This window comes from Trichechus manatus, unplaced genomic scaffold (assembly GCF_000243295.1).
Source record: "Trichechus manatus latirostris isolate Lorelei unplaced genomic scaffold, TriManLat1.0 scaffold00022, whole genome shotgun sequence".
Lineage (NCBI taxonomy): Eukaryota > Metazoa > Chordata > Mammalia > Sirenia > Trichechidae > Trichechus > Trichechus manatus.
Window position 1 is genome coordinate 19,697,415 of NW_004443958.1, and position 13,028 is coordinate 19,710,442.

The following is a 13,028-nucleotide window of genomic DNA, read 5'->3' on the forward strand; positions in this document are numbered from 1 at the left end:
ACTATCTAGTTCTTCTAGTCTCAGGCTGATGAAGTCTCTGGTTTATGTGGCCCTTTCTGTCTCTTGGGCTAATACTTTCCTTGTGTCTTTGATGTTCTTCATTCTCCTTTACTCCAGGTGGGTTAGGACTGGCTGGCACATATTGGTCAGAGGGTCAAGGGGTGTTGAGGGTGCTCTGGGCAGAAGGCCTGCGTGGACAGAATTCAGGGGCCTGGGTTGGAGCAGCCTCCATGGGGAATATAAGGAGATCAGGGTTGCGGGGCAGCCAGGGCAGGAGAGAGGCTAGGTGGGGGTGGAGAGGGGGCAGGGGCCAAAACAGAAAAGGCCTTGGGTATCCTATACCCTTGAAGGGTTTTAAGCAGTTGAACCATGATGTTTAAAACTGGGCTACTTGAAAGCTTTCTGCTTGGCTGTGAGGCGGATACCTTGGAGGGTGGACAGGCAGGTTTTGAGGAAATGAGAATTGTGTCATCTGTCTGTTGGGTACCATTTTCCTCTCTGGGGAAAAATGTTTCGTTTTTCAGACAAATGAAACAGTAGATATGTCATTTCTACATGAGAGAAAATGTCTGCTGCATATTAAAAGACCCCACAATCACCAATTCAGAGAGGATGTTCACGGTGAACGTGGATGCCGTCCCAAGTGTGGGAACCTGCCTGAGACAATATGTATCTCACCACTCTCCGCATGCCCAAGTGGTGGGTCTTCCAGTGGCTTATTCCCAAGAGAATTGACATTTTGGTTCCCATCCACTACTTCAGGAACAGTTCTATTTGTAGGTGCCACTGAAGTAAATTTAGTATTTGAATTGGAAGCCATAGGAAAACATGGAAAATGCATCCTTGGGAATTTGTACTCTACTTTCTGTGATCATTTCGCCTGAGGAAGGTCAAAATACTCTTTAGCCCTGAGTGGTGGGTGCAGTGCAGGTGACTACCAGCAGAGGGAGCTCCTAGTGGGACTGCAGCTGAGCAGATAGGAGGAGGTGCTAGGAGAGAAGCTCTATTAAAGTTTGCTCTGCTCAGCTTTGCACCTTTCCCCAGCCTCATCCTGGAGTTCAATGACAGAGGCCAAGCCAGGATCCGGGAGGGATGGAAATGGAAGTGCCGGCAGGGACAGTCTTTTGGGCTGTGCAGTTGAAGAGAATCAACTTGTCTGCTTTGCCTCCGTCCTGTGCTCTCAGCCGTGCCTGTAGGTCTATGGATTTCAGCTGATCTTCTCTGTAAATGTTTCTTGTTAATCTGGAGACTGAGTCATGTGAGCCTAAAAATGTCAGCACGGGAAGGACGCGTGCACACCACCTAATTGAGGGAAGCAGTGTGACATTTTGATGGAGCGCGCTGCTTTGAAGTCCATCAGCCCGACTTCAAATCCTAGTCCGTCACTGACGCACTGAGTACCCGGGGGCCAGATGGCTTAGCCTCCTGAGGCCTCAATTCGCCTCTGTAAAATGAGAATGATAGTTAAGAATAAATATCAGTCTAGCGGGGTTTTGTTGAAGATGAAATAAATTAAGTAAAATGCTCCACACAGAACTTGAAGAGTATTCAAGAAATGCCAGCCATAGCTCCCACATCCAAACCCATCTTTGTACAGAGGAGGAAACCGAGGCGCCGAGAGAGACAGCGGGTCTCCCACGTTGCAGCCAGTTAAAGGCAGAGTGATGAAATTATACATTTTTAAATTCCTACGTATTGAGAGGAAGTCCCTGGGTGGTGCAAATGGTTAAGTGCTGGACTGCTTACTAACTGAAAGGTTGGCGGTTCAAACCCACCCCGTAAGGCTGGTGATTGCTTCTGATAGGCACAGCCCTGAAAATCCGATGGAGGGCAGTTCTACGTGCTAAGAGCTTTGCATATTCTAATCCTCACGATTGCCCCATGAGGTATGTATGATTATGCCTGTTTTACAGATTTGGAAGCTGAAGCCCAGAGAGGTCCAGGGTCATATAGCTAGTCAATGGTAGAGCTGGGATTCAAATCCAGTCTGAATCTGATCCCAGAGCTGCCCCACTGAATATGGTGGCTGTTGCAGGCTGGGTTCCCCAGGAACCAGACTTGGGGATGCAGTTTAGCTTGCAGGTTACTTTTTAGGGAATGGCTTTGGGAAGAGGGAAGGGAGGGCTCCCATATAGATGGAGTGTCTGGTATCATGAGAGGAGGGTGGGGAATGCAGTGAGAACGGGGTGGAGTCAAATAATGGAAGGCGCTCGTTCTCTCCTTTGATGAGGTGAGATGGAGATGATGAGCCCCATGCCGCTGGAGTACTCAGACGGCTTAGACATTCCTTCACTGTGTGCGGGCTTGGCTTAAAGTTCCCCTGTAAGCTTTCTGTTTCCACAATGCTGATGATCGGTTCAGTTGTGCTTTGCTGTTGTCGTTGTTAATTGCCATCGAGTCGATTCCAGCTCCTGGTGACCCCGCGTGCGCAGAGTAGGACGGCTCCATGTGGAGTGACGCTTTAGGGTGTGGTTTTTTGTTTTGTTTGCTTTTGTTTCTGGTTTTGTAAAACCTTGCCCACAGGTAAGCAGGAGGGGCTTGACGTTTGTAGAAATGGAAGCAGTAAAGCATAGAGACTTGAGCATCGGGCAGACGTGAGCTTCAATTCCAGTTCTATTCCTACTCTTTGTGTGATCTAGGGCAAGTCACTTCACTGCTCAGCCTCAGTTTCCTTAAGGGTAAGATGGAATTCATAACATTCCCTCCATCCTGGGTGGCTGTGCGATTTGGATGGGGTCACGTATGCAAAGTGCTTAGCACAGTACCTCGCACAGACCCGCAGTAGTTGGTAAATGGCAACAGCTGCAGCTGCTCCTCCCACTACAGAGACCGGAGAGGGTACAGCACAGCGGGCAAGAGCGCGGCCTCAGGAGCTGGCCTGCCTGGGTTCACACTGGCCGTGTGGCCTTGGGCTAGTTACCTACAGTCCACTGAGAACTCAGGGGCTGCCCTATGCTCTCGTTCAACAGCCCAGGAGAGGCCTCTGCACTATTGGAATGACTGTTCAGGTCACGTTGGCCCTTCACACCCATTTGTTCCTCTGGATTTCTGTAGTTTTACCCAGCAACCCAGGATCATGCACACTGACCCAAACTAGGTATACGGATGCTCTCAGGAAACCCAGTTCTCACACCATCTCCCAGATAGCCTGTTAGCCTGTGGGGGTGGGCGGAGGGGGCACTTGACATGAGTCAAACTTCTTAGAGAGAAATCATTTGAAATCAATTGAAGCCTTTGAATTTCCACTGGGAATTTTGCCGTGACTCAATTTAGTAATTTGCCATGAGGACATGGAGAGAGTGTAGATCCAAGTCTGGTTTCATGTATATGGTTTTTTCTTAGTTAGAAATTTCCCCCAGAAGTGTCTTTGAAGTTAATGGCATAAAAGATGATTACTCACTATCCCCCAAAACTCAAAGCTGGAACAGATGCTGGACCACCACAGATGTCTGTGGAAACTTCTGCCTATGGTGTGCATACTGCTAAAGAGAAGCACTGAAGTTAAGTCATGAGGAGGAGGAGTGGTGGTGGAGGGGGGGCATCGGATGACAGGGAGCAATCTGCATCGAGTCCTGGTTGACCAGTCACGAGCTGTGACTTTGACGACCTTATTTACCATCTCTGAGCCTTGGGTTAGTCCTCTGCAAAATAGTGATGATAATACTATTAATCCTTGGGTTGAAGAAGCTACTAAATGAAAGTGTTTTATAAACTGAAATCTGCCCCATAAAAGTGAGATATTATGCAAATTAGCTGCCCACTATTGGTTTTCTATGTGACTAGTTAATCAACTGGCTTATTCAATAATTACTTATCGAGGTCTTGTGGTATGTGAATCGTTATAGTGCTGATCTTTATAGACATAAAAAAATCATAACTCATTGCTCTTAAAGGGGCTTTGTTAGTTAATTCATTCAATACACACTTACTGATGGAGGCAATAAGTCCAAAATACTTAGCCCAGTATTTAGCACATAAACCAAAAAACCAAACCTGTTGCCATCGAGTCAATTCTGACTCATAGCGACCCTATAGGACAGAGTAGAACTGCCACATAGTGTTTCCAAGGAGCGGCTGGTGGATTTGAACTTCTGACCTTTTTGGTTAGCAGCCGTATCTCCTAACTGCTGTGGCACATGGGCTCCATAGTGAATACTTGGTAAGTGTTGTTATTATTTTTATTATTCTTTGCATGCTGTTAAGACTGATCCTGGAGAGCCGATGAAAACCAAGGCAGAGTTTTTGATCTCAAGGAGCTCACAATTTAACAGAGGGATAAGAAGATAAGTAAATTTCAATGCAGTGCATTAGTGGATCAGTAGACATTTTGATAAGGTGCTTAGAGAAGAAGAAGCATTTGGGGTATGTGGCAGAGGGGGTCTTAGAAGACTTTCCAGAGGAGATGCCGTCTGAGTTGGGTTTTGAAGGATGATAGAGTCATCGTATGACTGAACTGACTTCACTTTCTAAAAGGATGCCAAACAAAGGGAAGAGTGAAAAAAGTCTTACACACAGAGTGGCTAGATCACCACATGGGAGTTTGGAGTGTCAGGAGATAGACTGATGAGAGACGAGGCTGGAGGGTTGGCCAGGTAAGCAGCAGAGAGATCATGAAGGGCCTTATGCATCATGCTTTTAGCTACAAATCCAGATGGGCTGTGTTCACCCCACCAGGCACAGTATCCACTTACAATGGTAGAATCTTGAAGGGATATTTACACTTGAAGGGATATTTACTCTGATAGTCGTACTGAGTCCTTTCCAGATGGACATTCTGTTTGTTTGAACACTAGTCAAGGATAATGGTTAGGGTTTCAAGCTGGGCAGCCCCATAAATGCTGGTACCAATTCCCAAGAAGAGTATGGGTGAGGTGGGGGGAGGGGACTGAGTTTAGGGTGGCTGGGGGCATCCGCTTGGAGGTGTCTAGTAAGCAATGAACATACAAGTATAGAGCAGGTATAGAGAGAAAGATATGGACTAGAGATTTGCTTATTATCTCTAGCATGTCAGTAGAATATTTAAAAAAGCAAGCAAACTAAAATCTATCTTCCTCATCATTTTGTAAAAGGACTTTAACATCCCAAATTAGGAAGGATGACCACCAACATGTCAAACAATTACGGTATTTTGGCTTCCAATGGCATAACCCAACCACTCCTCATTGCAGGAAAATCACAAACACTCCCTGCCAAGTGCCTGCTGGATTTTTTGGTTCCCAGAATGATGCCGATTCAGAGTCCCGTACATCATGGTGCCCAGTGACCTAACTCAGGACCTTCTCAGTCTCCATCTTTCTAGACTTGTTGCTGTTGTTGTTAGGTGCCATCAAGTGTGCCCCCAACTCATGGTAACCCCATGCACAACACAACAAAATGCTGCCTGGTCCCGTGCCATCACCGTGATTGTTTGCAGATCAGACCATTGTGCTCCATAGGGTTTTCACTGGTTGATTCTTGAAAGTAGATCACCAATCTCTTCTTCCTAACCCATCTTAGTCTGGAAGCTCTGCTGAAACATGTTCAGCATCATGGCAACACGCAAGTCTCCAATGACCAGTGGTGGCCACACATGAGCTGCATTGGTCAGGAATTGAACCTGGGTCTCCAGCACATGGAAGGCAAGAATTCTACCTGCCCCCTTTTTCTAGACTAGGGATTGGCAAACTACAGTCTACAACCTGGTTTTGTATTGCCCAAGGCAAAGAATATGCAACAGAGACCAAATATGGCTGGCAAAGCCTAAAATATTTACTATCTGCCTCTTCACAGAAAAACCCCGCTGACTCCTGTTCTAGACCTTTGTTATCCCTGAATCATTTTAGTAGGTCTTTTCTGGCCCTCCTGGGCCACAGGACGAAGCTACGCCTCTTGTGTGACAATCTTGATGTCAGGCTTTTCTTCCCAGGAGGGTGATGTCAATACAATGGATATTCCCATTTGGGTTGACAATGCCCTGTTCTGCAAGTGACAGCAGGCATGCTCGCATGCATTCGACAACTAAGCACCATGCTAGGGTGTTAGGCTTGGAGCCAACGCAGAGAGAATCCAGACCTCATTACTGAGCATTACTCATGCACCAAGCGGTTTGCAGGCCTCATTCCTTCCAGCCCTCACCCTGTGTCCACAGCTCTCTGGCTTTTTCACAGGAAGTGAAAAGTCACATTTGCATGGCCCACTGGGCTAGCGAGGGGAGGGGACCAGCCCTAGCTCCCCCTCCCACATGCTGAAAGGACCAATCGCGAACTGTGACCCTTTTCACATGGGGAGCTCTGCTCTATGGCACAGATGATATGACTCTTCCTGCTTACAGATGAAAACAAAATAACAATGATTGAGGCGTTGGAGAGTCATTTACTTAAAGTCTCAGAGCTGGAACTAGACAGAGTCTGGCCAGGCAGTTGTCCTCGGGGTGCTCCCCTCTTTCCAGCGTGCAAGGCTGCCTCTCGGGGTGGGAGTGATCAGAACCCCCATGTCAGATGGTTGTGTGAGCAGTTAAATGAAACACGTCATTGTATCTGGCCAACGTTGTTGTTCGTTGCTATGGAATCGGTTCCAACTCGTGGCAACCTTATGCATAACACAGCTAAAGGTTGCCCAGTCCTGTGCATTCTTAATGATCTTTGATGTTTGAGTCCGCTGTTTCGGCTATCATGTCAATCTGTCTCATTGAGGGTTTCCCTTGTTTTCGCTGACTCTCTGCTTTACCAAACATGATGTTCTTTTCTAGTGATTGGTCTTTCTCATGACGCGTCCAAAGTAAGGAAGTCAAAGTCTCACCATCCTCGCTTCTAAGGAGCATTTGGGTTATGTTTCTTCTAGGACTGATTTGTTCATTCTTTTGCAAGTCCACAATATATTCATTACTCTTTGATGCATTTGAACTGTGGTGTTGGCGAAGAATACTGTCTCACCAGTTGTTATTGTAAGGTGCCATTGAGTCAGTTCCAACTCATAATGACCCTATGTACAACAGAGCACATCACTGTCCGGTCCTGTGCCATCCTTACAATCATTGCTATGTTTGAGCCCATTGTTGCAACCACTGTGTCAATCTATCTCTTTGAGGGTCTTCCTCTTTTTTGTTGACCCTCCTGCTTTACCAAGCATGATGTCCTTCTGCAGGGACTGGTCCCTCCTAATAACATGTCCAAAGTACGTGAGACAAAGCCTCACCATCCTTGCTTCTAAGGAACATTCTGGCTGTACTTCTTCAAAGACAGACTTGTTCCTTCTTCTGGCAGTCCATGGCCTGGCCAATAGGACATGCTTAATAAATATTAGCCATTTCAGTATGTATTATCTGACATGGAACCAGCATGTCTGTGAGCGTCGGTCCTTTCTGTTGACCTTCACACTGGGCGCTTCCCACCAGGCCAGTCGGTGGAGGCTGGAAAGGTGTCTAGAGAAGCACCGGTCTGCTCCTATTTAGCTAGCTTTTTTTATGCCAGAGTGTCACACTGGGGAAGAGCAGGCCCTCCGGGAGTTAATGGATTGGTGTTTTCGTGGAGGACTCTCTAAGCTTCTGCTAAGCACTGTTGATACAGAGTTAAAGATGAAACCAGGCTCACCAGAGAGCTCAGAAATAGATATATGGGGCTGAACGAACATGTTGCCATTGAGTTGATTCCAGCTCATAGTGACCCTATAGGACAGAGTAGGACTACCCCCTAGGGTTTCCAAAGAGCGGCTGGTGGATTTGAACAGCCGACCTTTTGGTTAGCGGCTAAGCTCTTAACCACTGCGTCGCCAGGGCTCCTCATTACATATATATGTTCTGCTTTTTGGCCTTCAGAGACTCTCAGTAGGCAAAGTATATCTCTGGGTATTATTATTATTGTCTTATAAATGTTAAAAGTGACACAGCGGGGTGTGCTGCAAGTTCGGTGAATTTCCCTCTGGAGAAATGCAAAACCAACAGACAACTCTGATCCCGTTTTCATCTGTTAAATGATCACAAAATAGCAAGGGCGTCTATTTTTTTTTTTCCTTCTGCTATCAAAGGAGTGTGGTTTTCCCGAGTACTAACAAGGGCAAAAACAGCCCAGAGTGACGTGGTTTGCGCTTGAGAGATGCTCTCTGGCGAGAAATGAGGATGTCTGTGAGCGTCGTTCCTGTCTGATGACCTTTGCGCCGGGCGCTTCCCACCAGGCTGGTCGATGGTTGCCGGGAAGGTGGCCGGAGAAGCACCTAGCTGTTCCTATTCAGCTTATTCTTGGGTCAGGTTCACATGGTTTGCTGGTTCCAGAAATGCTTTTCCTGCCTGAAAGGCTGCAGATGTGGAAGTTAAGTCATGGACCCTCTCTGAGCCTCACTTTTCTGTTCTGTAAAATAGGGAGAATATTGTTCACCTCAGTAGACTCTTGTGAAGACTGAATTGGGTGATCTTTGCATGAATTTTCAAGCACTTACTGCCTGCCCAGTAAATGGTAGCACCTGTTGCTGGTATCACCTGGTCACAGAGGGAAGGCGCTGCTTGACACTGACGGGCCTCTTTTCCCTCCACCGTTTCCCCTCTGTTAATGGATGTGGCAGAGCCACTTACCTCCGAGAACGTGTCCTCCTCCATGATCTTAGAACTTGCTAATAAACTCTTCCACACTTAGATTGTCTTTATGGTGTGAAAGAGTCACCAAGAGCAGGCAGTGCTTACCCACTGAGCCCGCAAGGTCTAGGTCGAGGGGGAAGCGGCATAGCTGTGTCAGATGGAACACGGACCATCAGCCTGTCCACCTCGTTGGGGTCCTCCCAGACTGCCACACAGCAGAGTGGTCAGTAGCACAGCCTCTGTGCCACGCTGGCGGTGCCTGAAACCAGCCTCCGAAAGCCGCCATCACTGTCATTCACACGGAGGAGGTCCTGAGCTGCAGTAAACGTGGGTTCTGTACCTGACGGAGCTCGGTTCAAGCCCCAGCACCGTCACTTATCAGCTAAGCCCCTAAGGCACTTAGCTCCATCTCTTCAGTTTCCTGCTTTGTAAAACGGGGGCAGCCGTGGTGCCTGCCTTACGGGTTGTAGTGACCTAGTGTTGCAGGTGTCCTGGCAAATAGTAAAGTCTTACAGGATGCTACCAAGAACCTCCAGCTTTCATGCCTAATCATGCTTTGGCATCCATGAGGAGCTTGTGTTCAGAATCATCATAAGTTGCCTGTGGGACCCCAGGTGTTGGAATCTGCACAACGACAACAATGTCCCATCCATGCCGGCGAGGGACAGGGACAGGTGGAGGGCGCCACAGGGACTTGGCTCCAGGCCCTGGGGTGCGGCAGTGGAGCTGGCTCTCACTCTGGAGATGAAATTCACCCTTCAATTATAGCGCTTTCCCCTAGACATCCACCTAAACACGGAGGACCGCCAAAGTTTCTGGTTTAAGCCCATAATTGGCAGGTTCGGTCCCAAAGCCCCGTCATAATCCTCTACAATTGCAGAGGGCTCGCCAGCTAGAAATATGTAGCTCATTTTGGTTGTGTTGCAAAAATGCCACTTGTATTGACCATGAAAATAGCAACCTGTGGGGAATGCTTAAAAAAAACCAAAGCCCAGAGTCTCTTGCAGTGAAAGCAGGTCCCAAGTTCAGAAGGACAGCACTCATGCTTCTGAGCTTGGCTCTCAGCGCCCCAGAACAGGGTATAAGGCAGTTGCATTATAATAATTGCATATAATAATTATTGCATTATACTAATGCAATAATTAGAATTGGCAGTTCACTGTCCTGTTGCTGAGCTGATGTGAAATCTGATTACATTTATTGGGTGACTTCTCTGGATAAACGTTTGCTGTCTTTTTTCTTTTAATTAAAAAAAAAAAAAAGCTAGTGGTACTATGTTGTTTTGCTACTTTATTTACCATTCTAATTTTAGTGACCCCAAGATAGGTTTGAGATAAAAATTGCAGGCTTCCCTATACAGCTAAGAGCATGGTGTATAAACGACAAAGACCTCTCTCTACCAGGGGTTAATTCTCTGGAGTGTGCTCAGCTAGAGAGGAAGCTCAGAGGTGAGGGAGTGAGGGCTGATTTAGAGCCAGGAGGCCGATTCTGCTCCTGGTTTGGTCACTGTCCTGCGTGGTATTCTCAGGAAAGTCACGTAACCTTTCCGAGCTTCCGATTCCTCGCTTGTGCAGAGGGCCTTTGAACTCCTACTCTAGCTCTCGAACAGAGTGCTGTGGGAATCCGATGTGACGATGATGTGGACACGCTTTGTAAACTGTGAAGCACCACACCTAAGGTTGCCACAGTGCTTTGCAAACACAAGGCAAATGCTCACAAGTTTATTAAAAGGGTAAATGACGGGGTCTTCTGAAACAGCATCAAAGACAAAAGCAAAAAAAAAAAAAAATCATTCGCTATTCTCTGGGAATTATCCATGGATGATGCACCCACCACACACCTCTCTGGAGTGATCTAGAGTCAGCACTCTCGGTGAGCACGGAGGGAGGCCTGTGTTGGGAGGCAGCATTTTGCCCTCTTTAGTGTTATTTCTAGGAGTCCTGGTGGCGCAAAGGTTTAGCGCTCGGCTGCTAACTGAGAGATCGGTGGTTTGAACCCACCAGTGAGCGGCTCTGCAGGAGAAAAGACCTGGTGACCTGCTCCCATAAAAAAATCAGCCTAGGAAACTCTATGGGGCAGATCTACTCTGTCCTGTAGGATTGCTATGGGTCGGAATTGACTCCATGGCATTCAACAACAGCAGTTATTTCTGGACAATATAATACACCCATGACCTAAACCCACTCTCCTTCTATGTAGTGGAATCTGAAACCTTTTTCAGCTTCTCCTCTACCCTCACAGACACACACAGCCTGTCTCTACCAGGGCACGTGGTGACCCAGACGTGGCATGCTCTTGTCCCGTTTGCCCAAGCCACGTCCTCCACCCACTACACCTTGTCTCCCTCTTGGTGGGCAGCCATGTCCTGTGTTACAGGCCTTGGGAGGTAGTATGGTGGAGCCATTGAAGGCACAGTCTGGGCACATGGAAAGACCTAGTTTCAGTCTTGTTCCACCACTTACCTTTGACACTCTTGGGCAAGTCATTTTAACCTCTCTGTGCCTCATTTGCTTCATTTTTAAAAGGGGATGTTTTAGGTGGGGTTTCCCAGGAACAGACTCTGAGATGGAGATTTGCATGCAGGAAGTTTAGTGTGGCATGAGCTCAGTAATACTACCTGTAAGGAAAGGGGAGGGGTGGGCAGGATTAGGCAGAGGAGAAGTTGAACTTCAGTGAAATTGCAGTAACCCATCCCTCAGTGAGCTCTGAAGCTGAGATGGTCCTTCAGAGTTGATCCATCTTGAGACAAAGGGGTCAAGCCTTCATATGCTTTTGTTGTTAGGTGTTGTCAAGTCCATTTTTGACCCATAGGAACCCCATGTGGCAGAGTAGAACTGCTCCCTAGGGTTGTCAAAGTTGTAATCTTTACAGGAACAGATTTGCCAGGTCTTTCTCCCATGGAGCCGCTGGGTGGGTTCAACTGCCAACCTTTCGGTTAACAGCCAAGTGCTTAACTGTTATACCACCTCTTACCAATTTTGGATGCAGGCTGTTCCTGTGGAGGGGAGGGAGCTCTCCTAGACCGAAAGCAAATCCTGGAGAGGGATTCAACTGTAACCCAACAGCCGCCAACTTCCCAACAGCTGGCGAAATGAGAATCTTAGTCTGGGAAGAAGGCCTAGTCAGCACACTACAGTGTCCACTACAGAGGGAACTGGGCCTTTCCTCCTCCGTGAACTTATATTAAGTGATATGGTGACCATGAAGACCCAAGAACAATACCACACAGCATGGATAAGTCTGTTATTATCATTATTGGTAGTAAAATTCTAATGATTGCATTATAACAACTATTATAATGATTTTCTTCTCAGCTTCTCTCCCATTTTACTATGAGCTCCTTAAGGGAAACAGTCATGCATTTATTTATCGTTATTTTCTACCTCTGTATCCCAGGCCTGGGCACAGGGCTGGACTCATAAGCAAGTCGTCATACATGACTGTAGACTGGAGAGACGAAGAGAGGAATAATGGCAGGGTCACACAAGGATGGAGTCCATGAGGAGGATGCCCCTAGGGTTGTCCCTGGGGACATTTGGTAGGGCTCAGCCGTCTTCGTTACGCACAAATGGAATCAGTGTGTGACTATCCCCTGCTTTTTCTCCCAGTCCCTCCGGATGCGTGGCAGTCCCTGACCATCTCTTCAGTCATTGTCGATCCATCCATCCGGCACTTTGATGTTGCCCACATCAGCACTGCTGCTGCCAGTGACTTCTCTGCTGCCCGAGACCTCTGTTTGTTGGGTAAGGGGAGTTTTTACCTCCTGGAGGGGTGACTGACACAGGGTCTCACACAGTGCCACTCGAGATTCTGACCCCAGAAACACACGTGAGAGCCCAAGATAACCTGGGGTGCCTGGCAGGAAGGAATTAACTTGGAATAGATCCTGGGTGAGGTCTCCTCCATAGAACCCCAGGGTCAGCCTGTAGGCAAGGTCTCCAAGGAGATAAGCCAGCCAGCAAGTGAGGGGACGTTAAGCTAGCCAGCAAGTGAGGGGACGTTAAGCCAGGCCAGCAAGTGAGGGGACATTAAGGCAGGCCAGCAGAAGCTCATAGGAAGGATCTAGGTGGTTGGTCTGAAACAGAGGAGATGTGTGGAAACCCTGACCACTGTCCTTAGATCACAGGTGGGCAATCATTGTGAAGAGGAATTATACTTGCGTAGCCAAGCTAATGGGACAAAGCTGGGAACTGAAGCTAAAACCAGATTTCAGGAGATATTTTTCAGTTGAACATGAAGAACTTTCTAATAGGCAAATCTGTTTACAGATGTGTACGACCTTTAGATAGCTTCCAATCTCTGGAGGTATCTAAACAAAGACTAGGTGACAACTTGAGAAGAAATTCTACAGACTTCTAGATTCTGAAGGAGGCTGAGCTTAGATGACATTTAAGCTCCTCCAATTCTGAGATTCCATGAGTCTATTCTTTTATAAGGTTGGATAACAATATGCAGAAATCATGCCTGTAGTGTAGACAGGGCC

The 13,028-nt window shown here is 47.4% G+C and overlaps 1 protein-coding gene across 1 annotated transcript in view; it reads left to right on the plus strand.

The window, feature by feature from the left end:
- Window positions 1–13,028, plus strand: part of TG (thyroglobulin) — a 238,068-nt gene that overhangs the window by 94,099 nt on the left and 130,941 nt on the right. Inside the window, exon 36 of the mRNA XM_004373014.2 lies at window positions 12,154–12,288. Within this exon, the coding sequence (XP_004373071.1) occupies window positions 12,154–12,288 (135 nt within the window). The remainder of the gene's footprint in view (window positions 1–12,153; window positions 12,289–13,028) is intronic.